This window comes from Neofelis nebulosa, chromosome 2 (genome assembly GCF_028018385.1).
Source record: "Neofelis nebulosa isolate mNeoNeb1 chromosome 2, mNeoNeb1.pri, whole genome shotgun sequence".
Taxonomy (NCBI): domain Eukaryota; kingdom Metazoa; phylum Chordata; class Mammalia; order Carnivora; family Felidae; genus Neofelis; species Neofelis nebulosa.
In genome coordinates, this window is record NC_080783.1 from 20,974,928 (window position 1) to 20,995,174 (window position 20,247).

Below are 20,247 nucleotides of genomic sequence, written 5' to 3' on the forward strand. Positions count from 1 at the left end.
GATAAAAAGCATAAACCACTGTGAAGACACATCATAAACCTATCCGAAAAATAAAGACCAAGGGCAGATGGTGGCTGTCCTCGTGCTGAGCACCACGTAACACAGAGCTGCTGAGTCACCATGCTGTATACCTGAAACTGACGTAACGCTGTGTGTCAACTGTACTTCAACAGAGAGGAAAAAGAGCAAGGATGAACACACAAGTCCACGGTCACTGCGCGAGTGTTCAAGGGCTATCTCAGCAGACAGCGGGTCAATTGGGCAAAACACTGGTAAGGATGTAGAGAGGAGCGAAGTTATTCATAAGCAGTAAAAGTCATCTAAAAGCAATAGGGAGAATTTTGTGCCCAATAATCCGTTTCTTTTTTAAGCTTATTTATTTATTTTGAGAGAAACAGTGTGCGGGACAGGGGCCGAGAGAGGGGGAGAGAGAGAATCCCAAACAGGCTCCAGGCTCAGCTGTCAGCACAGAGCCCGATGCAGGGCTCAATCCCACGAACTGCGGGATCATGACCTGAGCCGAAGTGGGATTCTCAATCAACTGAGCCACCCAGGTGCCACCCAATAACTAGTTTTTAAAAAAGATGTGGGGCGTTACAAAAAGCAACCATATCACACAGAAAACCGAAATGAATTTGCAAAAGCAGAAGTCATCCAAGTCACCATGCGTTGTGAGAAAGGAGTAAAAAGACAGTAAAACAAACCCATGACAGTGGAACTCACTGATCTAAACTGAGCAAAAATGAGAAAACCAGGTGTTGAAACCTGCAATCTTAACCCAGAGTACTGGCTCTCCCCCTCCCAAGACCTAACAAATGGATTAAAATAACAGTAGAAGTGAGCCCTTCCCCCAAAAAACATCACCAGCAGCTACCAAAGAAAGGGATATCACCTGATGCCATACATTTAAAGAGGTGGGACTCCAAAGAGAGACACAGGAAATTCTGCAGGGGGCCGTCCCATCACCCCTCATGCCCAGAAACGACTGGTGGCTCCAGACAATTCTACCTCATGCCCCAAACCCGCAGAGAAGTGACCTCGACAGGCCTCACCTTTTCCCTATTTGAGCCGGGTGGGGAAAGAGGGAGCATAGAAATGGCTGAGAAAAGAGAGGATGAAAATGGGAGACCAGAACCTCCAGGGCTGACGCGTTGGCAGAGATGTAGGCTCCGGGCACCAAGGTGATGAAAACCTTGGTATAAGAGGCAATAAAATGTGAGAAGACAGAGTGGGGCATCCGGGGACTCTGACAACGGGCCAGGCTGGGTCAACGGTGTCCGCTGGAGCCTGAGCGCTCAGGTTAACTAGCCACGTAGCGTTGTGAGGATGGGTGCTGTGTGCCGAGCCGTTACTCTCTGGGCAGCCAGCTTCCTGTCGTAGCTGGAGCCAGCACTCCAGCGGGAACGTGCACTCTGAAGTCAGACTGTGTGGGTCTGAATCCCAGTTGTGCAACTCACTGGCTGTGTGATCCTATTTTAGTTACTTATCCTCTCTGGGTCTCAGTTTTCCCAGATATCTGTAAAACGGTTGTTATGAGAAACAGAAGACGCGGCGTATACAGGCATACCTCGTTTTATTGCTCTTTGCTTTACTGTACTTCGCAAATATCGTTTTTAGAAGTTGAAGCTTTGTGGCGACCCCGCATCGAGCAAAGGTGTCAGCGCCATCGTTCCAACAGTAATTTGTCTCACTCCCTCTTTGTCACGTTTTGGGAATTCTTGCAATATTTCAAACTTTTTCATTATTATTATATTTGTTATAGGGATTTGTGACCAGTGATTACAACTTGCTGAAAGCTCAGATGATAATTACCATTTTTTAGCAACAAAGTATTTTTTTACGCTGACTCATTTATTTTGAGAGAGAGAGGGAGAGCACGCACACAAGCCGGGGAAGAGAGGGAGGGAACAAGAGAATCCCAAGCAGACTCCAAGCAGCCAGCATACAGCCCAACATGGGGCTCGATCTCCCTAACTGTGAGATCATGACCTGAGCCGAAATCAAGGGTCTGATAGATACTAAAGTGACTGAGCCACCCAGGTGCCTGGCAATAAAATATTTTTTAATTAAGGTTTGTACATTGTTGTTTTTATTTTTTTTTTTTTTTAATTTTTTTTTAACGTTTATTTATTTTTGAGACAGAGAGAGACAAAGCATGAATGGGGGAGGGTCAGAGAGAGGGAGACACAGATTCTGAAACAGGCTCCAGGCTCTGAGCTGTCAGCACAGAGCCTGACGCGGGGCCTGAACTCACGGACCGCGAGATCATGACCTGAGCCGAAGTCGGCCGCTTAACCGACTGAGCCACCCGGGCGCCCCAACATTGTTGTTTTTAGACATGCCACTACATACTTAACAGACTGCAGTATGATGTAAACATAACTTTTATATGCACTGGGAAACCAAAACCTTCGCCTGAGTCACTTTATTGTGACATTTGCTTTACTGCGGCAGTCTGGAACCAAACCTGCAAAATCTCTGAGGTATGCCTGTATAGGAAGCTTAGAAAAACCTGCTGTGTAGCAGCTCCTTTAAATACTAGCTTTTGTTCATATGGGGACCTTCACCCGAGGCTGGCCGTTAGTGAGAAGGCAGAAGAACACTGCGGGAGTGTCCTAAATGCCATCTGGACCATGAGGTGGACCACATCTGCTGCTCTGGGAGCTGTTTAGTGCCAGTCTCTCCCTGCATGCCAGGCAATGACACGCCCACTTACTTAGGGCACTGTAGTCGGTCATGCTGAAGTTCCACATCTTGGTGGCAGGATCTGAAAGGAAACAGAAGTACTTGGTTTGCTCACAAGGACGTTGATGACTGTCGTTATAAGTTGTACTTAGACATTCAGTAAAAGTTTGCTTAACGGGGGCGCCTGGGTGGCGCAGTCGGTTAAGCGTCCGACTTCAGCCAGGTCACGATCTCGCGGTCCGTGGGTTCGAGCCCCGCGTCGGGCTCTGGGCTGATGGCTCGGAGCCTGGAGCCTGTTTCCGATTCTGTGTCTCCCTCTCTCTCTGCCCCTCCCCCGTTCATGCTCTGTCTCTCTCTGTCCCAAAAAATAAATAAAAAACGTTGAAAAAAAAAAAAAAAAAAGTTTGCTTAACGGATCAATGAGTACTGAGTTCAAAACAGCTGAGTGAGAGCCCCGACCGATGTACAAAATCCCTGCAGAGGACCAAAAGCAAACACAAGTGCGGACAGTGTTTCTACTCTCTATAGAGGAACTCAAGTCAGGCCCTGGCACGTTATGGCCTCACCTAAGAGGGAGAAGGACAGAGGTGGAACTAGAAGCCAAGTTCTCCGAGACCCAGGAGAGTCAGGCAGAGCACAGTGAGAAGGAGCATGCTCTCTGGGCTGCTGCAGCACCAACCACATCCCGGCTCTGCCCTTCCAGAAGAACCAATGCCAGCATGTTACTTCCCCTTACTGAGCCAGTTCTATGGCCTTTAAAATGGAAATAACATTCATCTAAAGCAAAAAATGGTTGTTATGCGTAAGTGCTACAGCACAAATAAAGTACCCGGCAGGGGACCTGGCCTCTCAGTGAATATTCATCCATTCTCCATACGGGGCCCTGTGGCAGCCCCCAAGTTTGACAGCTGTTTGGAGGGATGTCTCTTACAAAAGGAAACATGAACAAAAACAAAAATTTTTAACAACTGGACGGACAGAATGTGCCAATGCGCTCTCTTCGTATTTATGAGAACCTGTCAGATTAAAAGAGACTCTAAAAATAGGAAAAAACATCAGAAGAACAAGACCGAAGGCTCATTACCGTAACTTCTGCTGGGCAGACTCTTAAAGACTGCAATGAGGTGTGCATTATACCCGATCTTCACCTGGAAACGATCCCCACTCCTTATGCATGCTCCCTGCTGCGAGCTTACTGCTTTGTGGAACGAGGCCCCCGATTTCTGTGAGAGCCTTCCTTCTGGCCTGGCTGTCACACTCCCTGAACCACAGCGGCTGTCAGAAATGTTCTGCCCCGAGGTGGAGGGCCTCTCTGCCTTGGCGTCTAATCCAGGGTCCCTGTGTGGCTGTCCAAAGGAAGAAGCCGGTGTCTTCTGGAAACTCTTTGCTTTGGCCAAAGGCTCACGAGCTGTGTTAGCAAAGGGTGTGGATTTGGTCTCGTGTGAAGCCTGACCTGACTGATAACACAACAGCTGTTGAGTGGGAGCCCCTGGAGGACTTTTTGCCAAGGGAGGAGAGACCCTGGTGGCAGTCATTTGACTCGGTGGGCTGTGGCTCAGGCAGGCTGTGGGCACATCTTCGTGTATCTTCCCGCTCCCCTTTGCCTGCTGTGGAGTGCTTAGATGAAAATGGTGGGGATTAGGAGGTCTTTGGTCACCAGTGGATGAACTGCTGAGATCCTGTTGTTTGAAAAGGACACCATGGCTCACCGGCTTAGGAGGCTCCCTGGGGAGACTGGGGGGCAGACCCTGCTTGGACTGGGAAGAGTTGGCGGCAATGGAGGAGCCGGAGCCTGCGCGCTGATGCTGTTCTGCTAATAATTTCTCAGCTCTACGGGCCAGAGCCTTCTGTCGATTCTCTTCAATTTTTTTCCTCTGCTCCTCTGTGAGAGGCAAGGACATTTTAACAAGGAAATGCTTATGCAAGGATTGTCACTCTTCAATCAGAAACTTGGCAAAAGCTGAGGAAGGAAAAACAATATTGAAATAAACATCAAACATATTGGCCATGCTCCTATCTTTATTTTCACAAGCTTCTGTCCCAGGAAATGCACAAGGAGTACAATCAAGGGATACGTTAAAGTTTCTTTTATAATTAAACACACACACACACACACACACACACACAGGGAGAGTGGGTAGCATACACTAAAACAAAGATCCTGACAAAAAAGCAAAAAGCAAGGTAAGATCGAATCCAAAGCTAAAATAGTAATTCTGCTGCAATATTTTTCTCCCTCTCATCTCCCCCAGCCAATGTGAGTTATCAGATCCCAAGGAAGTTATGCAGTGCAACCTAGATCTTTCAGATAATGAAAAGGGTGACATTTCAAACCAGAAGTGATCATGGATTAGACTGACATAGACCAAAACAGCCACATACCATGGTGTGTCACTTGTGAACACAGACTCTGGCCAATCTGGAAGAAATAAAGAAGGAAGGCAGGATTAGCTTCATATAGACTGCACACTAAACTCACCCCCTTGAATTCAATCCTGTCATGCTTCCTGGCAAACCAATCTGCAGGTGGCCAGGTGAAAGCCACAAGTAGCTGGCCCTCGTTAGAGCAACCATGACGCTTGGAAAAATCAGCAAAAAAAAAAAAAAAAAAAAAAAAAAAGTAATGCAGGCTCCTTGTACAAACTCAGATGCTACAAAAAGATGTACAGAAAAGAGTAAAATTAGTCTGTAATCTCACCACCCATCAATAAGCACTGTTAGTGGTTTAGAGTAGCTTAGAGTGATTTTTTTCTATTCCTATCCGTAGATGCATGCCACATATTCAGGAGAAACATTTATGTATTACAGAAAAGGATCATTACATACACTGTTTCGTGTCCTGGTTTTCTTTTTCAATTTATTTACTTGGACATTTTTCTATGAACAATACAATCTTTTACAGTATTCTAGAACCAAGGAGCTGGACACCAATTTCTCTGGCTTGGTTCAGACCAGACCTCCATCCACGAGTGTTTACAATGACGACCTGAGGATGGAATCCAGCAGCGCTGTTCCGCCTCTGAAGGGGTTTAAAGCTTTCCTTGCTGCTAAGACTCTCCTGGGCACAGCTCTGCATCACATGGAGTTTCCATGGTACCCCCCCCAAGACCTTTCACTTCCTCTAACCACCAGCAGTCAGGAAGGATATGGCAAAGGCTTTGTTCCCAGGTCAGAGCTGAAGCCCTCAGGCTCCCTGGGTAACACGCTCCTAACTTTCCAACCAGGGCTCTCCTGCACCCCCAAGATCTCCAGGCCCAAGCCGGGTGCGCTGACTGCCTTCACTAGCCACCGGAGGCGAGGCCAGGGGACGAAGAAACCCCACTAAACAGCCCCCAAGTCCTGAAGCCATCCCCGCCCTCCCACACTCACACCCCGCCGCCCCTCGGCTGGGGCCCCCTGCTCCACCCCATTCTGTGGGCTCGCCTCCCGCCGCCGGGCAATAACAGAGCGCCACGCCCCACTCCCACCCCTATTATCTCCACTTGGATCTACCCTTCCCCGTGGCCGACTCCCTCTTCCAGGCTGGCATTTGGTCTCGTCCGCCTTCTCACCCGTAGAGGCACTGAACACGAGCCACGTTTGAGGCCTCCCCGAACCCAGGGGTTTCTCCAGATCCCTCTCGAGCTAGATTACCCTTCCCGGTGGGCGGCTAAGAGCGGGTATTCCAGCGCCGCCAGTTCGCCCACCTTACTGCCGCGCTTGGGCCTGGAGGGTGAGGGGGTCACCGCAGAACTTCGCTTCCCAGCAGGCAACGCGGCCGCAGTTACGCTTCATAAAGTGGGAGTGATGAAGTGGGTGATGGGGACCGGTGCCGCAAGGTCTTCCGGGACCTGTAGTTTGGGCCACGAGCCTGGCGGGCATTAGAGGACACGCACCGACGTGGGCGGGGCGGGACTGGAGCGATGCAGCCTGGGAATTGTAGTCCTCCGTTCCCACAAAGGTTTAGCCAAACACCAGGTCTTAAAGTTTCCAAAACGAGAACTTTCCGAAACTAGAAGTTCCCAAAACTAGAGTCTCGCGGTCTCAGCTTGTCTCCAGGGGAATCCCAGACAAGCGGATTGATTTGGTAGCTCTTAATAAAAAGTATCTCCTGGAGCATCCATTCTAGGTGTCGATAACCTCGGAATTTAACCCCCGCCCTTTGTTCCAACTCCTACCTGACCTTCAGGGACTAAAGAGAATTGGCGTCGTGGTCATCATCATTGTCTTCATCGGTTGTTGTGCTGGGCATTTAATGTGAATTATCTTATTTAACCTCCACGATAACCTAATGGAACATGTGTTATTCGTATCCCTACTCTATAGATGGGAAAACTGAGACAGCTATTAGCTTTTCAAGGCTTTGTTAGACTATTTGTGATTCTGAATCCGAAGTCCCCGTTCTTCAGGGAAAATCTCTAAACTATCTGACACTCTCAGAGTCAGTTTGCTCCATTTCTGAGCATCAGTACCCCTTTCCTTACACGATCAACTCAGTTATTACATATTGATGGTAATATTTCTCTCAGTATACACAAAGGTTTCTATTCTGTTTTCAAACATGGCTCACTTAAAAACAAAGAGGTAGATCTCTACTTAAGGATTTGGAAAAATGGCCAAGATATAATGTTAAGAAAAACAAAGCACAGCAGTGTGTATAGATTGATCCGTTAAAAAAGGAAGAAGAAGGAAAGAAAAAGCCTTACCCCTAAATGCATGTAAACTCATTTAAAAAGGTTTAGAAAGGAAACCCCAAAACTCACCAAACTGCTCAGGACCAGAATAGGATGGAACACACTTTTCTTTTTAATCTATATATTTTTCTGAATTATTTGGATTTTCTTATAATAATACTATAGAACTTGTGTGACTTTTGAAACACAGAATCAATTTTGAAACATGTAAATCATTTTTTTTAACTGACAAAGATATTGGCCTGTCTTAGCCAACTTCAGAGACATTTAGTACCAGAAAGCATGCAGATCTCACTGTACCTCTTTTATGGCCACACAAGCACAGCAACTGTGTCTCCATTTTCTCATCTGGTATGGAAAACAATATCACCTTGCTAAATCTCCTTGTTGTGGTGAGGATCAAAGCAAGATAAGAGAAGTGCTTAGTGAACTGTGAAATCCCAGAACAGATGCCAGATGGATATTGCTATTATTTGAGGTAAATCTTCTTGGTCTTTCATTTCTCTTCACCCAGCAAGAACTTTCTACTATACAGACGAACAGAAATTAGTGAACACCTTTACCTGCCCTCCCTGTCCTCCAACAGAGTCTGTTAATTTGCTAAGAAAGTTGGGTGCTGTGCTTTTCACCGTGTCTGCCCCCTATTTATATAACAGCGAGTTTACTCTGTTGTGCTCACATAAAACCTGTAAAACCACATAGTGCCCTTTGACATGTACTAAAAGGGCATGTGGACCAGTACAGTTTGGATCCTACATTTCCTGTACATTGGTGGATCTTATCCCCAAAAGTCCCAACCTGGTGGGTCTGGAATTGGATTAGAATTTGCAATTACCTTTTTAGCTCTCACTCACTAAAATTCTAAGAATGCCATATTAAAAATGAGAATTCCCTAAAAAAAAAATATTCTTCAGCAAGTAATATAATCAGATGCCACTTAATATTCACATCTGTTTTGCCAATAGCATCATTTGTTGAGGCTTCGCTATATGCAAGGCTTCCCCCTGCCCCGCCCCTCCCCCCCCCCCCATACTTCTGAAGTTCTTGAGGCATCTTATAGTGAAAGTTCATTCATTAAAGGGTTTAAAGACCTGGAGGAGAGCACATAAGCCAAGAAATGGAGGGAGGAGAGAAGATACTTACAGCAGTTGAGTTCCAGTTGAACTCGGACCTTTCTGGCAGCTAAAGCAAAAAAAAAAAAAAAGGGGGGGGGCGGTGCCAGGACCACACAGCTGAAGCTTGCAAACACAGGACAACTAGCCACTGCCAAAGTGATCTGAAGCGTCACCCGGTTGCCTTAGAAACCCGCAAACGAAAGGACAGTGTAGTGAGTATTCTGTAAAGTTAACATTTTTAAATGATTAATAGAATTACATATAATTATAGGTATAATTATAAATATATATGGATATGTATATAAAATGTAAATTATAAATCTAGTTATATAAAAAGAGTTTATGTCAGTTTTTTAAAAAAAATTCTTTTTTAATGTTTATTTATTTTTGAGAGAGCAAGAGACAGAGTGAGAGCCAGGGAGGGCAGAGAGAGAGGGAGCCACAGAATCCGAAGCAAGCTCCAGGCTCTGAGCTATCACACACAGCCTGGCCCAGGCTCGATCTCATGAACCATGAGACCATGACCTGAGCGGAAGTTGGATGCTTAATCGACTGAGCCACCCAGGCGCCCCGGTGTCAGAGTTTTTCATGTTTAACTGGTTTTCTTTAGTACAGCAATGATGGTTATAAATACCTTTATTTACCAGAATAAATAAATTGTTTTCCACTCCAAGAAAATCCAATAATGTTTAGTCTGTGAAATCCAAAAATCTGGCAGACACAACAACAGTAAGGGATGCCAAAGATGTGTAAGATCTATACTGTCTCTGCAAAAGTTTACTGTATCTGGAGGATAGAAAACAAATAGTTAAAATGATCAGATTTGTCAAAGGCCCTAAATATTTGTCTCAAATGTTGCTTAGGACTACTTATACTAAAAAAAGCATTTGTGGTTTATCCGAAATTCAAATGTAACTGGGTGTCTTATACTTTATCAGACAACCATAACGACAGTTCACTCATGTTATTAGTTAGGCTTAGCTGAGCTGCAAGCAAAAATACATTGATACATACGAGATTTACAGATACATTGATATGTTGGATTTTAAAGCTAGAAGGGACTTCAGAGCCTATATAGTTTCCTAGGTGAGGAAATAGAGGCCAGATCAGCCTGGGTGTGTTGTAAAAATGCACCCAGGGAAGTCAGCTTGCCTGATGTCACAGACCAGGCAGAGACCAGGCTGGAACAGGGAATCTCAGTCCCAGTGTGGGGCTCTTTCTAGACACTAATTAAATGGTTGTTGCATGCTTGCCCTTGCCTGATAGTATGTCTGGAAAACTACAACAGATTAAGATCCCTCCCCCTGGAGCTTACATGCTAGTGATGTAGGTGGTGGGCTTCCCACTTCTCTCTGTTTCTGATCCCCCAGAGAGGGCTTGACAGTTCTTTGGGGAGAGAGCTTTTGACAGCCTCCTCAAGGGCATGTCATTGCTCAAGTTAATTACACCTAGAGCGCTGTGATAAGATTCTGGAGCAGATGCAAAACTTTGGATGGAAAAGGAGGCTGTTCCCTCCTCCGGTGCTGCCAGTCGGCAAAGGCATTTACATATCCAAGGCACGGAGGAGCTGTGTGAAGGTTTATAAGCCAAGAAATTCACCTTCCTTAGCGGTTGTTCCGTTCTGATGGACTTAATTGCTCTGAGTCTGACAGTTCAGTTTTTCTCCCTCCTGGGTCTGCCTTTCCCTAGCTCTCCTCTCCCCCCAAACTCTAAGTGTATTATAAAGACAGAGAAACTCCAGGATTTTTTTCACACGGTGCGTTCCATACTTTGGTGAGTATTCTCCAAGCATCTTCATTTCTCTGTTTGGTCTTAGTGCCTGTGGTTACTTCACAAGCTTCTCTCTCAAATCTGGCACATACTCTGCCCAGCATAGCTTTGTGTACCCACCCTTTGCCAAAAGCATCCCCCCCAACACCCTCATCCAGTTTTTTTAGACCTGTAAAATTTCACTTTTGTGTTCCTCTAAAATCACAAATTTCACTTTATTTATCCATCCATCCATTCATATATTCATATAACAACCATTCGAGGACCTCCTGTGGGCCACATACAGTGCAAAGGGACTGGGATTGCAATAGCGAATAAGAACCGGAAAATGTTACCCTTTTTCCATAAAGCTTACGGTCTATTTGGGGCAGCAGGAAAAAAAAAGAAAAGGAAACAAAAAAATAAAATAAGTGCCTGAAGGACCCACGCAGAAGGTTCACGTAGAGACTGAAGAAGCAGCTATTTCAGAGTGATCAGGGAAGGCCTCCCGAGGGTTGGGGGGCAGGCATTAACCTTGAGACCTGAAGGTGGAGGGGAGCAGCTCTGAGACATCAGAGCAAGGAGGGTTCTGAAGCAGAGGAAAAGGCCAGCGCCACTGCAGGCAGACGAGGAAGGGCCGGGTGTGTTTGCAGAGCTGCATGAATGCCTGTGTGGCTGCAGGGCAGTGTTAGAGGAGTAGAGGGCCGGAGAGGCAAGTGGGAGAGAGAGCCTCAGGGTCCTGCAGGCCACAATGAGAAGTTCGGATTTTGTTCTGATACCGGTAGGAAGCCACTGAAGGATTCACTCTGGAATGGTGTGATCTGACGTGTGTCTTAAGAAGCTTGCTCCCTGCAGGAGAGTGGAGCGTGCCCTGGAGGAAGGCAAGAGAGCCAGCGAGAAGGGCTTTTTGCAAGCCATGGCAGGGGGCCAGAGAAGAGATGGTGCAGGCCTGGCTGGATGCTCACTTTGGAAAGCTGCCCGGAGGGAGACTCCAGCACCATTGCTCCTTCTCAAGGAGCCTGAATGTCTGAGGCCGGCACACACCCACCCTCCTAGCTCCATGGCTCATCTTCCGTTGGCAGTAATAGATGTGAAATTGGCGTAGAAAGTCAGGGTTCTATGTGGAACTCTCTAACGGACTGTTATCTTTTTCTGCAGCTTCCTTGCTGAAGTATGAACTGGAACAATTACATTTTTTCATGATTGTTCGTGGAAAATGGGGGCAAAGAGGAGCTAAGTAGTTTCCTCAAGGATGGAAGTAACACGGGAGCCCAAGCTCCATCTCAGATGTCTTACTTCTTAGTCCCCCTTTACTATCCTCCTCCATGGACCCTACAATGAGAGCACAGCCACCTGACTTTGTTCAATATTCTACTCTTGATATAATGTCATCTCTCCCGTGGGAAATTGCTCACGTGGTGACGCCCCATTTGTTTCTACAGATGTGCAAATTTCACGACGGGTTGTCATTGGCTTGGTGCAATATCCATGAGGGCCACAGGGGGGCGAATAATAGTGCCTGAAAGCTGGCCGGCCATGTCACCATGACCTGTCCCCTCTGTCTGGGTCCCTCTTTATACCTCTTAGTTCTCCGTGTTTATATGTGTCTTCTTATGTCTTTCCTTTTCGTTTTATGTTATACTTACTTACTTTTAATTCTTCTCTTTTTTATTTCTGCTTCTCTGGCCCCTTATCCAGACTGCCCACATCACGGAACAAAAGCTTATTTTTATTTGTTGTATGTGTTGGATTGCTTCCTGGCTTTCAGCTCTCAAAGATGTAAGTGAAGCACTTTCTACTTCTCTCCCCTAGCCTTCCCCCACTCTCATTTGTTTCAGTTTTACTTTTGTGGTCATCAATTGCCTCCTCTCCTTCAATGGAAAAAGGAAGGGACACATCATGACCCAAATAAAACTTCACACAAATAAAAGGTCATTCAACTGTTAAGGAAGTTCAAGAGTAGGGGAAAATTTAAGTGGCCTTGGGGGCTGCATCCTGTATCCATTGTAACTAAGAAGGCTTCCTTCCCTTACTCCATCCAGTATTTCAGTTTTTACAGTCAGAAGATTCTCTCAAGCATCCTCTCCAAATTCTCTGCAAGTTCAGATTTGTTCTGTTGGCAGGAGAAAGACAAATGGAGGGAGCTGCTAGCTATCTTATGTTCTGTTTGGGCCTGAGGGCCTTGTGACCATTCCCTTCCAAGCCGCAAGCTGCAAGTTCAGGCATCAGGGTAGTGAGGACAGGGTGGGGGGGAAGGGGCGGTGTGGGGGGTGGGGGTGGGGGTTGGCCATCTGCTGCAAACAGAACCATCTACATCTGCATCAATGACCCCCCCTCCCCCCACCGCACAGACCAAATCCAAGAGAAGGAACAGTCCCATTCATCATAGGGGTGAATTACCCTAATTGAGTGGTTAAGAGAATGAATGCTTTCTAGGTAGTTTACAGTAAGGACCTCCTACTCCTGGATGCAATAAGAGAAAACCACTGGCCATCAGATCCATTCGGGAAAGAGCATTAGCATCCAGTCCACTCACCTCCTTGGTCCTCCAGCACTTGTTTCCAGGAAATCAGCTCTCTCTTGGCAATCAGTTCAATATTATTCTAGGTTTTTTTTTTGTTTTTTGTTTTTTTTTCTCTCTTGTAAGCTTCTGAAAGATCAGGGACTCTCTTCTTAACCCTCCTTGTATAGCAAATGATGTGTCGTCTAGTATGCATTCCACGCTCAAAGCTTTTAGACCTTGGGCACAAACCTCTGCTTCTAAATGATGAAAGTAAACCCCCCTTCCATTCTACAGGCAGCTCCAGAATTCCTTCTCTGTGCCCCCTCCAGCTTGTTACGAGCACATCCTTCTCTGCTTGTAAATAAATGAAACTTAGTTATTTGCTCTTCAAAAAAATTAAAAGGCCTGTTTCACGCTGCCAGTTGGAGAGATGGCATTTTAAAATATTAATCAAAATAACTATATACTTTTTGAATAGCCAATACAATTGCATGATTCAAACTCAATACACATGCAAGAGTACCCACGGAGAAATGTTTTTCTTCTGGCAGGAGGCAGATTTAATGTGAAACTATGTAAGCTTCAGCTTCAGGGACCCTCATCTGCATAGGCCTCTTCTAAGGTCCTGTAGCTAATTCTGTATTCATGATCCTGTATTATTTTTTCTTTAAAGGTTTCCCTGTCCCCCAAAGTGTATGAGCTTCAGTGCCTCCAAAACTTGCCCCCCTTCCTGTCTCTTAGCCATCTCATTCCCTTCCTAATGGCATCAGCAGTTTCTTGCATATTTTTCTGGTTAAACTTTATGCACATTTAAGTTAAAAACATATTTATCCCCCCTTCCTTTCATACACATGGTAACATGCTATATACACTGTTCTACACTTTGCTTATTGCATTTGTTTTGAAGTCAGTTAATTTCTTTGTATTTTGGTTTCCTCCTCTATAAAATGGAAATAATTGTAGCCATCCCAGAGACTTCCAGCCAGGATTAAATGAGAATGTAAAGCACTTAGCCCATTTCCTGGGACACAGTAAATGGTCAATGGGAGCAAGTTATGAATCTATTGTTACTATTTAAAATACACTATAAAGCTACAATAATGGAAACAGTGTGGTACTGATAACATAGTAACAGGCAGATGATCTGTGACTTCCTATTATTTGTGTGCAAGATGCCTGTTGTCTGTGGGTGGAAAACAAGCACTGAAAGGAAAGTTTGTCCCAAGGAGCTTAAAGTCTAGAGGAAGGGAGAAGCTGGGTGTCAAAAAATGCAATACAAAAAGAACAAACTGCTGCAGGGACCAGTGAGGAGATCATTTACCTGGTGGGCTCCTAGCGCAGAGCCAAGAAGGCTAAGGAAGCAGTGTTGTCTCAACTGGCCTTTGAAGAAGTAGTAGGGATTTGACATCCAGAAATAAGGGAAAAAATAGTAGTTACAAGGATGACCCAATCCTACAAAATCACAAAGGCTGAGCAAAGTTTGGTTGATTAAATGAAATATGTTTAAAAGAGAGAGTTACTGAGTGACAGGTTGTTTTCTGGAATGACATTACCTTTGGGGTCCTTTGAACAAGTCTGAGCCAATAAGGGAGGGACAGGAGTCCCTCAGTGGGGGTGTTAATGTAGGCTTTGATTGCATTTGACATCTCAATCTAACTCCCAACTACAATTTAAGTGGTGATGAGGGGAGGGGGGTAGTACCAATATTAACTACACCAGTCCCTCACGAACAAACTCAAAGTCTAAATCTTTAGCTAACACTTTATCAATACCATGTTCTAATTACAGATGAGGCTTTGAAAATATGCTGCTGCATGCTAATTGCCATGATTTTTTTAGTCACAAGGACTTACACAGTGTCACTGCATGGATGAAATAGGGGGCTTATTAAATAGTATCATCTGATTGCAACTACTGATCTTGACAATGCCCAGAACAATGGGCACCCTTAGCCCTCCTCCCACCACTGCCCCTGTGTATCAAGGGTATAAGTAACACTAAATATGCAGAATGGTCCATAGGCCATCTAACCACTCCCCAAGGCCCGATAGGGCTTTGGGGACTTGAGTGCCAAAGTATGTGTTAGATAAAACACTCTATTCCAGAAGTTCAAAAGCCCTGTGGCTACCTCAGCTTCCAGCCCAACACAGCAAAGACGAAGCAGTTCCTCACTGCCCTGTGATTAGATCAACTATATTTGAGACCTAAAGAGGATCCCTTGAAGCTGGCCCACCAACATGTTTAGGGTGGGTTTCTCTTGTCCATCTGGCACCTCTTTATCCAGGTCCTTCTCCTCCACATCTAGCTTTCCCTTGGCCCCCCAAACCTCACCCAAGCAGTGTGCCCTCTAGTGTGATCAGCAGGTCATTTAGGGAAAAGCCTCTTAATTAAGAGGAGAGCAACAGATTATTAAATCAGAGTCATTTATTACCCTGCCATCTGGCCAGAACTCCCGGCCCCTCTTTTCCTCTAAGCCTGCACAGGAATGAAAAGGGATAAAGAGAAAGAACAGACAGGCGCCTGGGTGGCTCAGTCCATTAAGCATCCAACTTAGGCTCAGGTCATGATCTCACAGTCCCGGTGTTCGAGCCCCGCCTGGGGCTCTATGCTGACAGCTCAGAGCCTGGAGCCTGCTTCGGATTCCGTGTCTCCCCCTCTCTCTGCCCCTCCCTCACTCACCCTCCTTCTCTCTCTCAAAAATAAATAAACATTTAAAAAGAAAGAGAGAGAGAGAGAGAGAGAGAGAGAGAGAGAATGATGAGAGAGAGAAGGCCTGTCTCTGCCTGAACTTGGAAACGACTGCTCAGCCCTTCCTGAAAGCAGTGAGGGTTCTAGGAGAACTTTTCAGGGTCTTTGCCATACTGTGGAAACTGGGTCTCAGTTTCCCCACCTGTAAAACTGAGGACAATAATGCCTGTGCCAATGCTTAGGAGATGCCTGGCACAATGGAGGCACAGTGGAGGCACCTGGGAAGTAGAAGTTGACTCTAGAGCCTGTGCCTTAGGGTTTCGTTATAAAGGTAGGTGGGTGGTAATGATGGGGGCGGCTGTGGTGGTGGCAATGGGGACAGGAGTGAGGCAACAAAATGTTTCTTCCTCAGTAAGTTCCAGCTGGCTCTCCTCCTGTTGTGACCCACAGGGGCATTCCTTGGCCCCTGAATGTCAGGAAGCTCAGGAGATCCCTGCTCAACTCTTGTCCCAACCCCCTCCACCCTGGATGTCAGGACATCACCTTCAGGGAAATGCAGCTGGAGACTGTGTCTGGTTTGGGCATAACAGAAGGGGCTGACAAACACTTACAGAGAGCCCAGCCCCAGAAGACAATGAAACAGACAAATGGGACAGATCTGAATGGAGGCTAGTACAGGTAGGTATGTTGGAGACTCAGTTCCCACAGACAGCATTGCCACTGGTGATGAGACTTTCCAAAAACAGTGGACAATTCCTGGTGAAGCGCTGAGCAAAATAAAGTGTCATCTTCCTGTGCTTTTCCTGCCAGTTCCATTCTTAGTGTATACTTAGCATACATGAAAAACCATTTTAAAAAGTCTTTTTGTTTACATGGAAAACAACATTGCATTTTAAAGATCAGTTTCCTGCTCTAGGGGCACCTGGGTGGCTCAGTCGGTTAAGTGTCCAACTTCAGTTCAGGTCATGATCTCCTGGTTCACGAGTTTGAGCCCCACATCAGGCTCTGTGATGACAGCTCAGATTCTGTGTGTGTGTGTGTGTGTGTGTGTGTGTCTGCACCTCCCCTGCTTGCACTCTGTCTCTGTCTCTCTCTCTCTCTCTCTCAAAAATAAATAAACATTAAAAATTTTTTTAAGTTGATGTCTGTTAAAGATTCTTTCTTTCTGGGGACAAATGACATATCAGGAGATTAACAGATTGAAGATCTGCTTCCATAGATCGGGTCCCTTGGAAGTCAGAACCAGACAGTTACCAAGTTCTACAACTTAGTTTTATTTAGATAAACCCAACAGAGGGTGTTAGGTGGAACTTGACAAATATTGCAAATATCTGAAATTACAATTTATTTATTTATATTTTAAATGTTTATTTATATTTGACAGAGAAAGAGAGAGAGAGAGAGAGCACGCACACAAGCAGGGAAGGGGCAGAGAGAGAGGGTGACAGAGGATCCGAGGCAGGCTCCGCACTGAGGGTGAAGAGCCCCGTGCAGGGCTGAAACTCACAAACCCTGAGATCAGACATGAGCCGAAGTCAGAGGCTTAACCAACTGAGCCACCCAGGTGCCCCTTAGAAATGATCATTTAAATAGAATAGCTGTGGTAGCCAGCCTCTGAAAAAGCTGCTTGGTATTCACATTCTCATATTGAATGGGTCTGGTCTTTGTAACCAGCAAAATGTTGCAAAATATTGGGTATGGAACGTACCTCCCAAGGCCAGGTCATAGAAGACCTTGCGGCTGTCACCTGCTCTGTATGGGCTCACTCCCTGGGGTTGTGGGGAGGGATGACCAGTCTCTGTGTCATGAGGACACCCAGGCAGCCCCACATGAAGATGTGCCTATGCTGAGCAGTCCCCAGGCCGGCTGCAGCCTCAGACACTTTGCATTTGTGGGTTTCTCTGCTGGAGTCACTTTTCTTCCACTCAGTGACTTGCTCTCCCACCTCCTTCAAGTCTTGGTTCAAAACTTACCTTCTCAGTGAAACCTAGCCCGGACACTGTATTTAAAATTAAAACTCTTTCCCTCTGGCAATACCTTCTCCCTCCCCTTTATTTTTTTCCATAACCCTCATCACCACTTATGTTTTATTGATCCATCTTCCTTATCTTTAGCTCCACAAGGATAAGGATTCTTGTGTGCTTGCATCCTTAGGGTCTAGAGCAGTGCCTAGCCCACAAGGAGTTTTCAATAACTATGTGTTAAGTGAACGAATAAATGGTTTAATCTAGTTAATTTAAAATGAAACACATTATATGGGTTCCTTGTAGAAAAATTAGAAACTATGATAAGCCTTAAGAATGAATAAGGACTACCATCTAGAAATACCTAGTGCTGGCATTCACTGTGGATCCATCCTGATTGTTCTCTTCAATGCCTTCTAAGCTGTAAGCAGTTAAATCCACTCGGGTTGGCCCAAACACAGGAGTATTTATCAAAGTCTGCAGTGGACTCCAGAGAAACCCACAGAGCACAAAGTATCTCTGGACCTCAAGGGAACTAAACTCCAACAGACACCAAAGCTGCTCTCTCTGGCTCCAAGGGGCCTTATGACCTCCTTCCCAGGGCATCTCTGCTTCATCTGTCCCCCTGCTTCAATCTTCTGTCTCCAAAGACCACTCTCCTTCACCCACTCATTAGTTCACATGTGGTCCTCTGTCTGTTCTGGGGCTTCTATGATTTTTCCGTCTCACTGGCTCAATCTTTCATTGTCCCAATTCCACGTGCCAAGAAAACTCTCCCAGCTTAGGTCAGGAAGCTTCATCTGGTAGACAGGGTCACAAATCTCTATTAGTTTCCTAGGGCTGCCATAACAAAGTACCATACACTGGGTGGCCTAACCAACAGAAATTCCTTGTCTCATGGTTCTGCAGGCCAGAAGTCCAAGGTCAAGATATTAGTAAAGTTGGTTCCTTCTGAGGGCTTTGATGGATGATTTGTACCATGCCTCTTCCCTAACTTCTCGTGGTTTGCTGAGATCTTTGGCATTCCTTGACTTCTGCTGTATCACCCCCATCTCAGCCTTCATTTTCTCACAGCACTCTCCTTGTGGGTTTATGTTTGTATCCAAATTTCCCCTTCCATGAGAACACAGTCCTATTGGATTAGGGTCCACCTTAATGACCTCATCTGAATTTGGTCATCTCCAAAGATTCTATTTCCAAATAAGGTCGTATTCACAGATACTGGAGCTTAGGACTTCGATATCTTTGGAGAAAACACAATTCAACCCATGATAGTCATATTGAGAGCGTATATTTGCACCTTCAAATGGCTGTGGTGGAAGCAATAACATTTGTCTGGTGCCAGTGTTGTTTTCTATGTAAATATATTTTTTTTATTGCAAAAGTGGAATCATACTGCACATTTTCCCTTCAACAATATATTGTGAAAATGTTCTCATGTCAATAGCATATTTTACCTTGTTTTCAATGGCAGCATAGAATTACACTGTGCAAACATATCATAATTTATTTAAGTGATCTCTTATTGTTAGATTTCTTCCAATTTTTTTGTTATTTTGTACAGTACTGCAATGAGTATCTTTATTGCTAAATCTTTGTGCACACTGATAATTATTTCCTTAGGGTAAATTCCTGGAAGCAGAATTAGTGGTTCAAAGAATATGACATGTTAAAAGCTTTTGATATATTTTATCAAGTTGATTTTCAGGAAGTTTGTTAAGAATTTCTGTTGCCCCACCATCTTTACCAGTATCCAGTCAAATATTTTTGCCAAAGTCAACAAGATTATAAAATACCTTATAATTGGTTTAATTTCTATTTTTTGACTGAGATTGAAGTGTTTGTCTATGAATTTACTTTACCTAATTTTCTATTAGATTTATTTGTTCTTATTTATTTGTATTAGTTTTCTACCTTAGAAACGTTAACCTATTTTATGTTGTAGCTATTGTTTTACAGCTTGAGTTTTATTTTCTGTTTTGTTTATAGTGCTTCTGAAATACAAAAGTTTGAACTCTATCAAAATTGGTGTCTCTGGTTTCTTATCCTCTTATGCTTAGGGTTTTCCTATCCATAGAGGGGACAAACAATCATGTATATTTCCTTTTATTTTGTTCCCCCAATGGTTTCTATGTTTACATTAAAAATGTTGATCTGGGGGGCGCCTGGGTGGCGCAGTCGGTTAAGCGTCCGACTTCAGCCAGGTCACGATCTCACGGTCCGTGAGTTCGAGCCCCGCGTCAGGCTCTGGGCTGATGGCTCAGAGCCTGGAGCCTGTTTCCGATTCTGTGTCTCCCTCTCTCTCTGTCCCTCCCCCGTTCATGCTCTGTCTCTCTGTCCCAAAAATAAATAAACGTTGGAAAAAAAAAAAAATTTAAAAAAAATAAATAAATAAATAAAAAAATAAAAATGTTGATCTGGGACACCAGGGTGGCTAAGTTGGTTGAACATCTGACTCTTGAATTCAGCTCAGGTCATGATCCTAGGGTCATGGGATTGAGCCCCATGTCAGGCTCTGCACTGAATGTAGAGCCTGCTCGAGATTCTCTCTCTTTCCCTCTATTCCTCTCCCCTGCTCTCTCTCTCTAAAATAAATAAATAAATAAATAAATAAATAAATAAATAAATAAATAAAGTTGATCTGTATGCTCTCAGTACTTCTGGTAGACTGAATATGGCTGCATATCCTTTGCTCTTACCTCTAGGAATTGGAGTCTAATTCTTTTCCTCTTGAATCAGGCTTTAGTGACTTGATTGACCACAGAATATGGTAGAACTGATGTCCTGGGATTTTGGAAGCAAGGTTATCCCCTTGCTGCACAGGCTCATAAAATCCCGAGTCTCCGAGTAAGAAGTCTGACTACCTTAAA

At 44.9% G+C, this 20,247-nt stretch overlaps 1 protein-coding gene across 6 annotated transcripts in view; it reads right to left on the bottom strand.

Annotated features, from left to right (window-relative positions):
- The window catches only part of SMARCAL1 (SWI/SNF related, matrix associated, actin dependent regulator of chromatin, subfamily a like 1), a 54,482-nt gene extending 48,016 nt beyond the window's left edge, over window positions 1-6,466 (bottom strand). Inside the window, exons 1-4 of one of the 6 annotated variants that reach the window (XM_058705562.1) lie at window positions 6,372-6,466; window positions 5,068-5,104; window positions 3,770-4,645; window positions 2,717-2,767 (exon numbers count right to left, since the gene is read on the bottom strand). In XM_058705562.1, coding sequence (XP_058561545.1) covers window positions 2,717-2,767; window positions 3,770-4,586 — 868 coding nt within the window. In that variant the 5' untranslated portion in view covers window positions 4,587-4,645; window positions 5,068-5,104; window positions 6,372-6,466. Of the gene's footprint in view, window positions 1-2,716; window positions 2,768-3,769; window positions 4,646-5,067; window positions 5,105-5,511; window positions 5,621-6,177 lie in introns of those variants that run through there. The other 5 variants (XM_058705581.1, XM_058705600.1, XM_058705553.1 and 2 more) reach the window with 5 other exon arrangements.
- Between the last annotated feature and the right edge of the window lie 13,781 nt (window positions 6,467-20,247).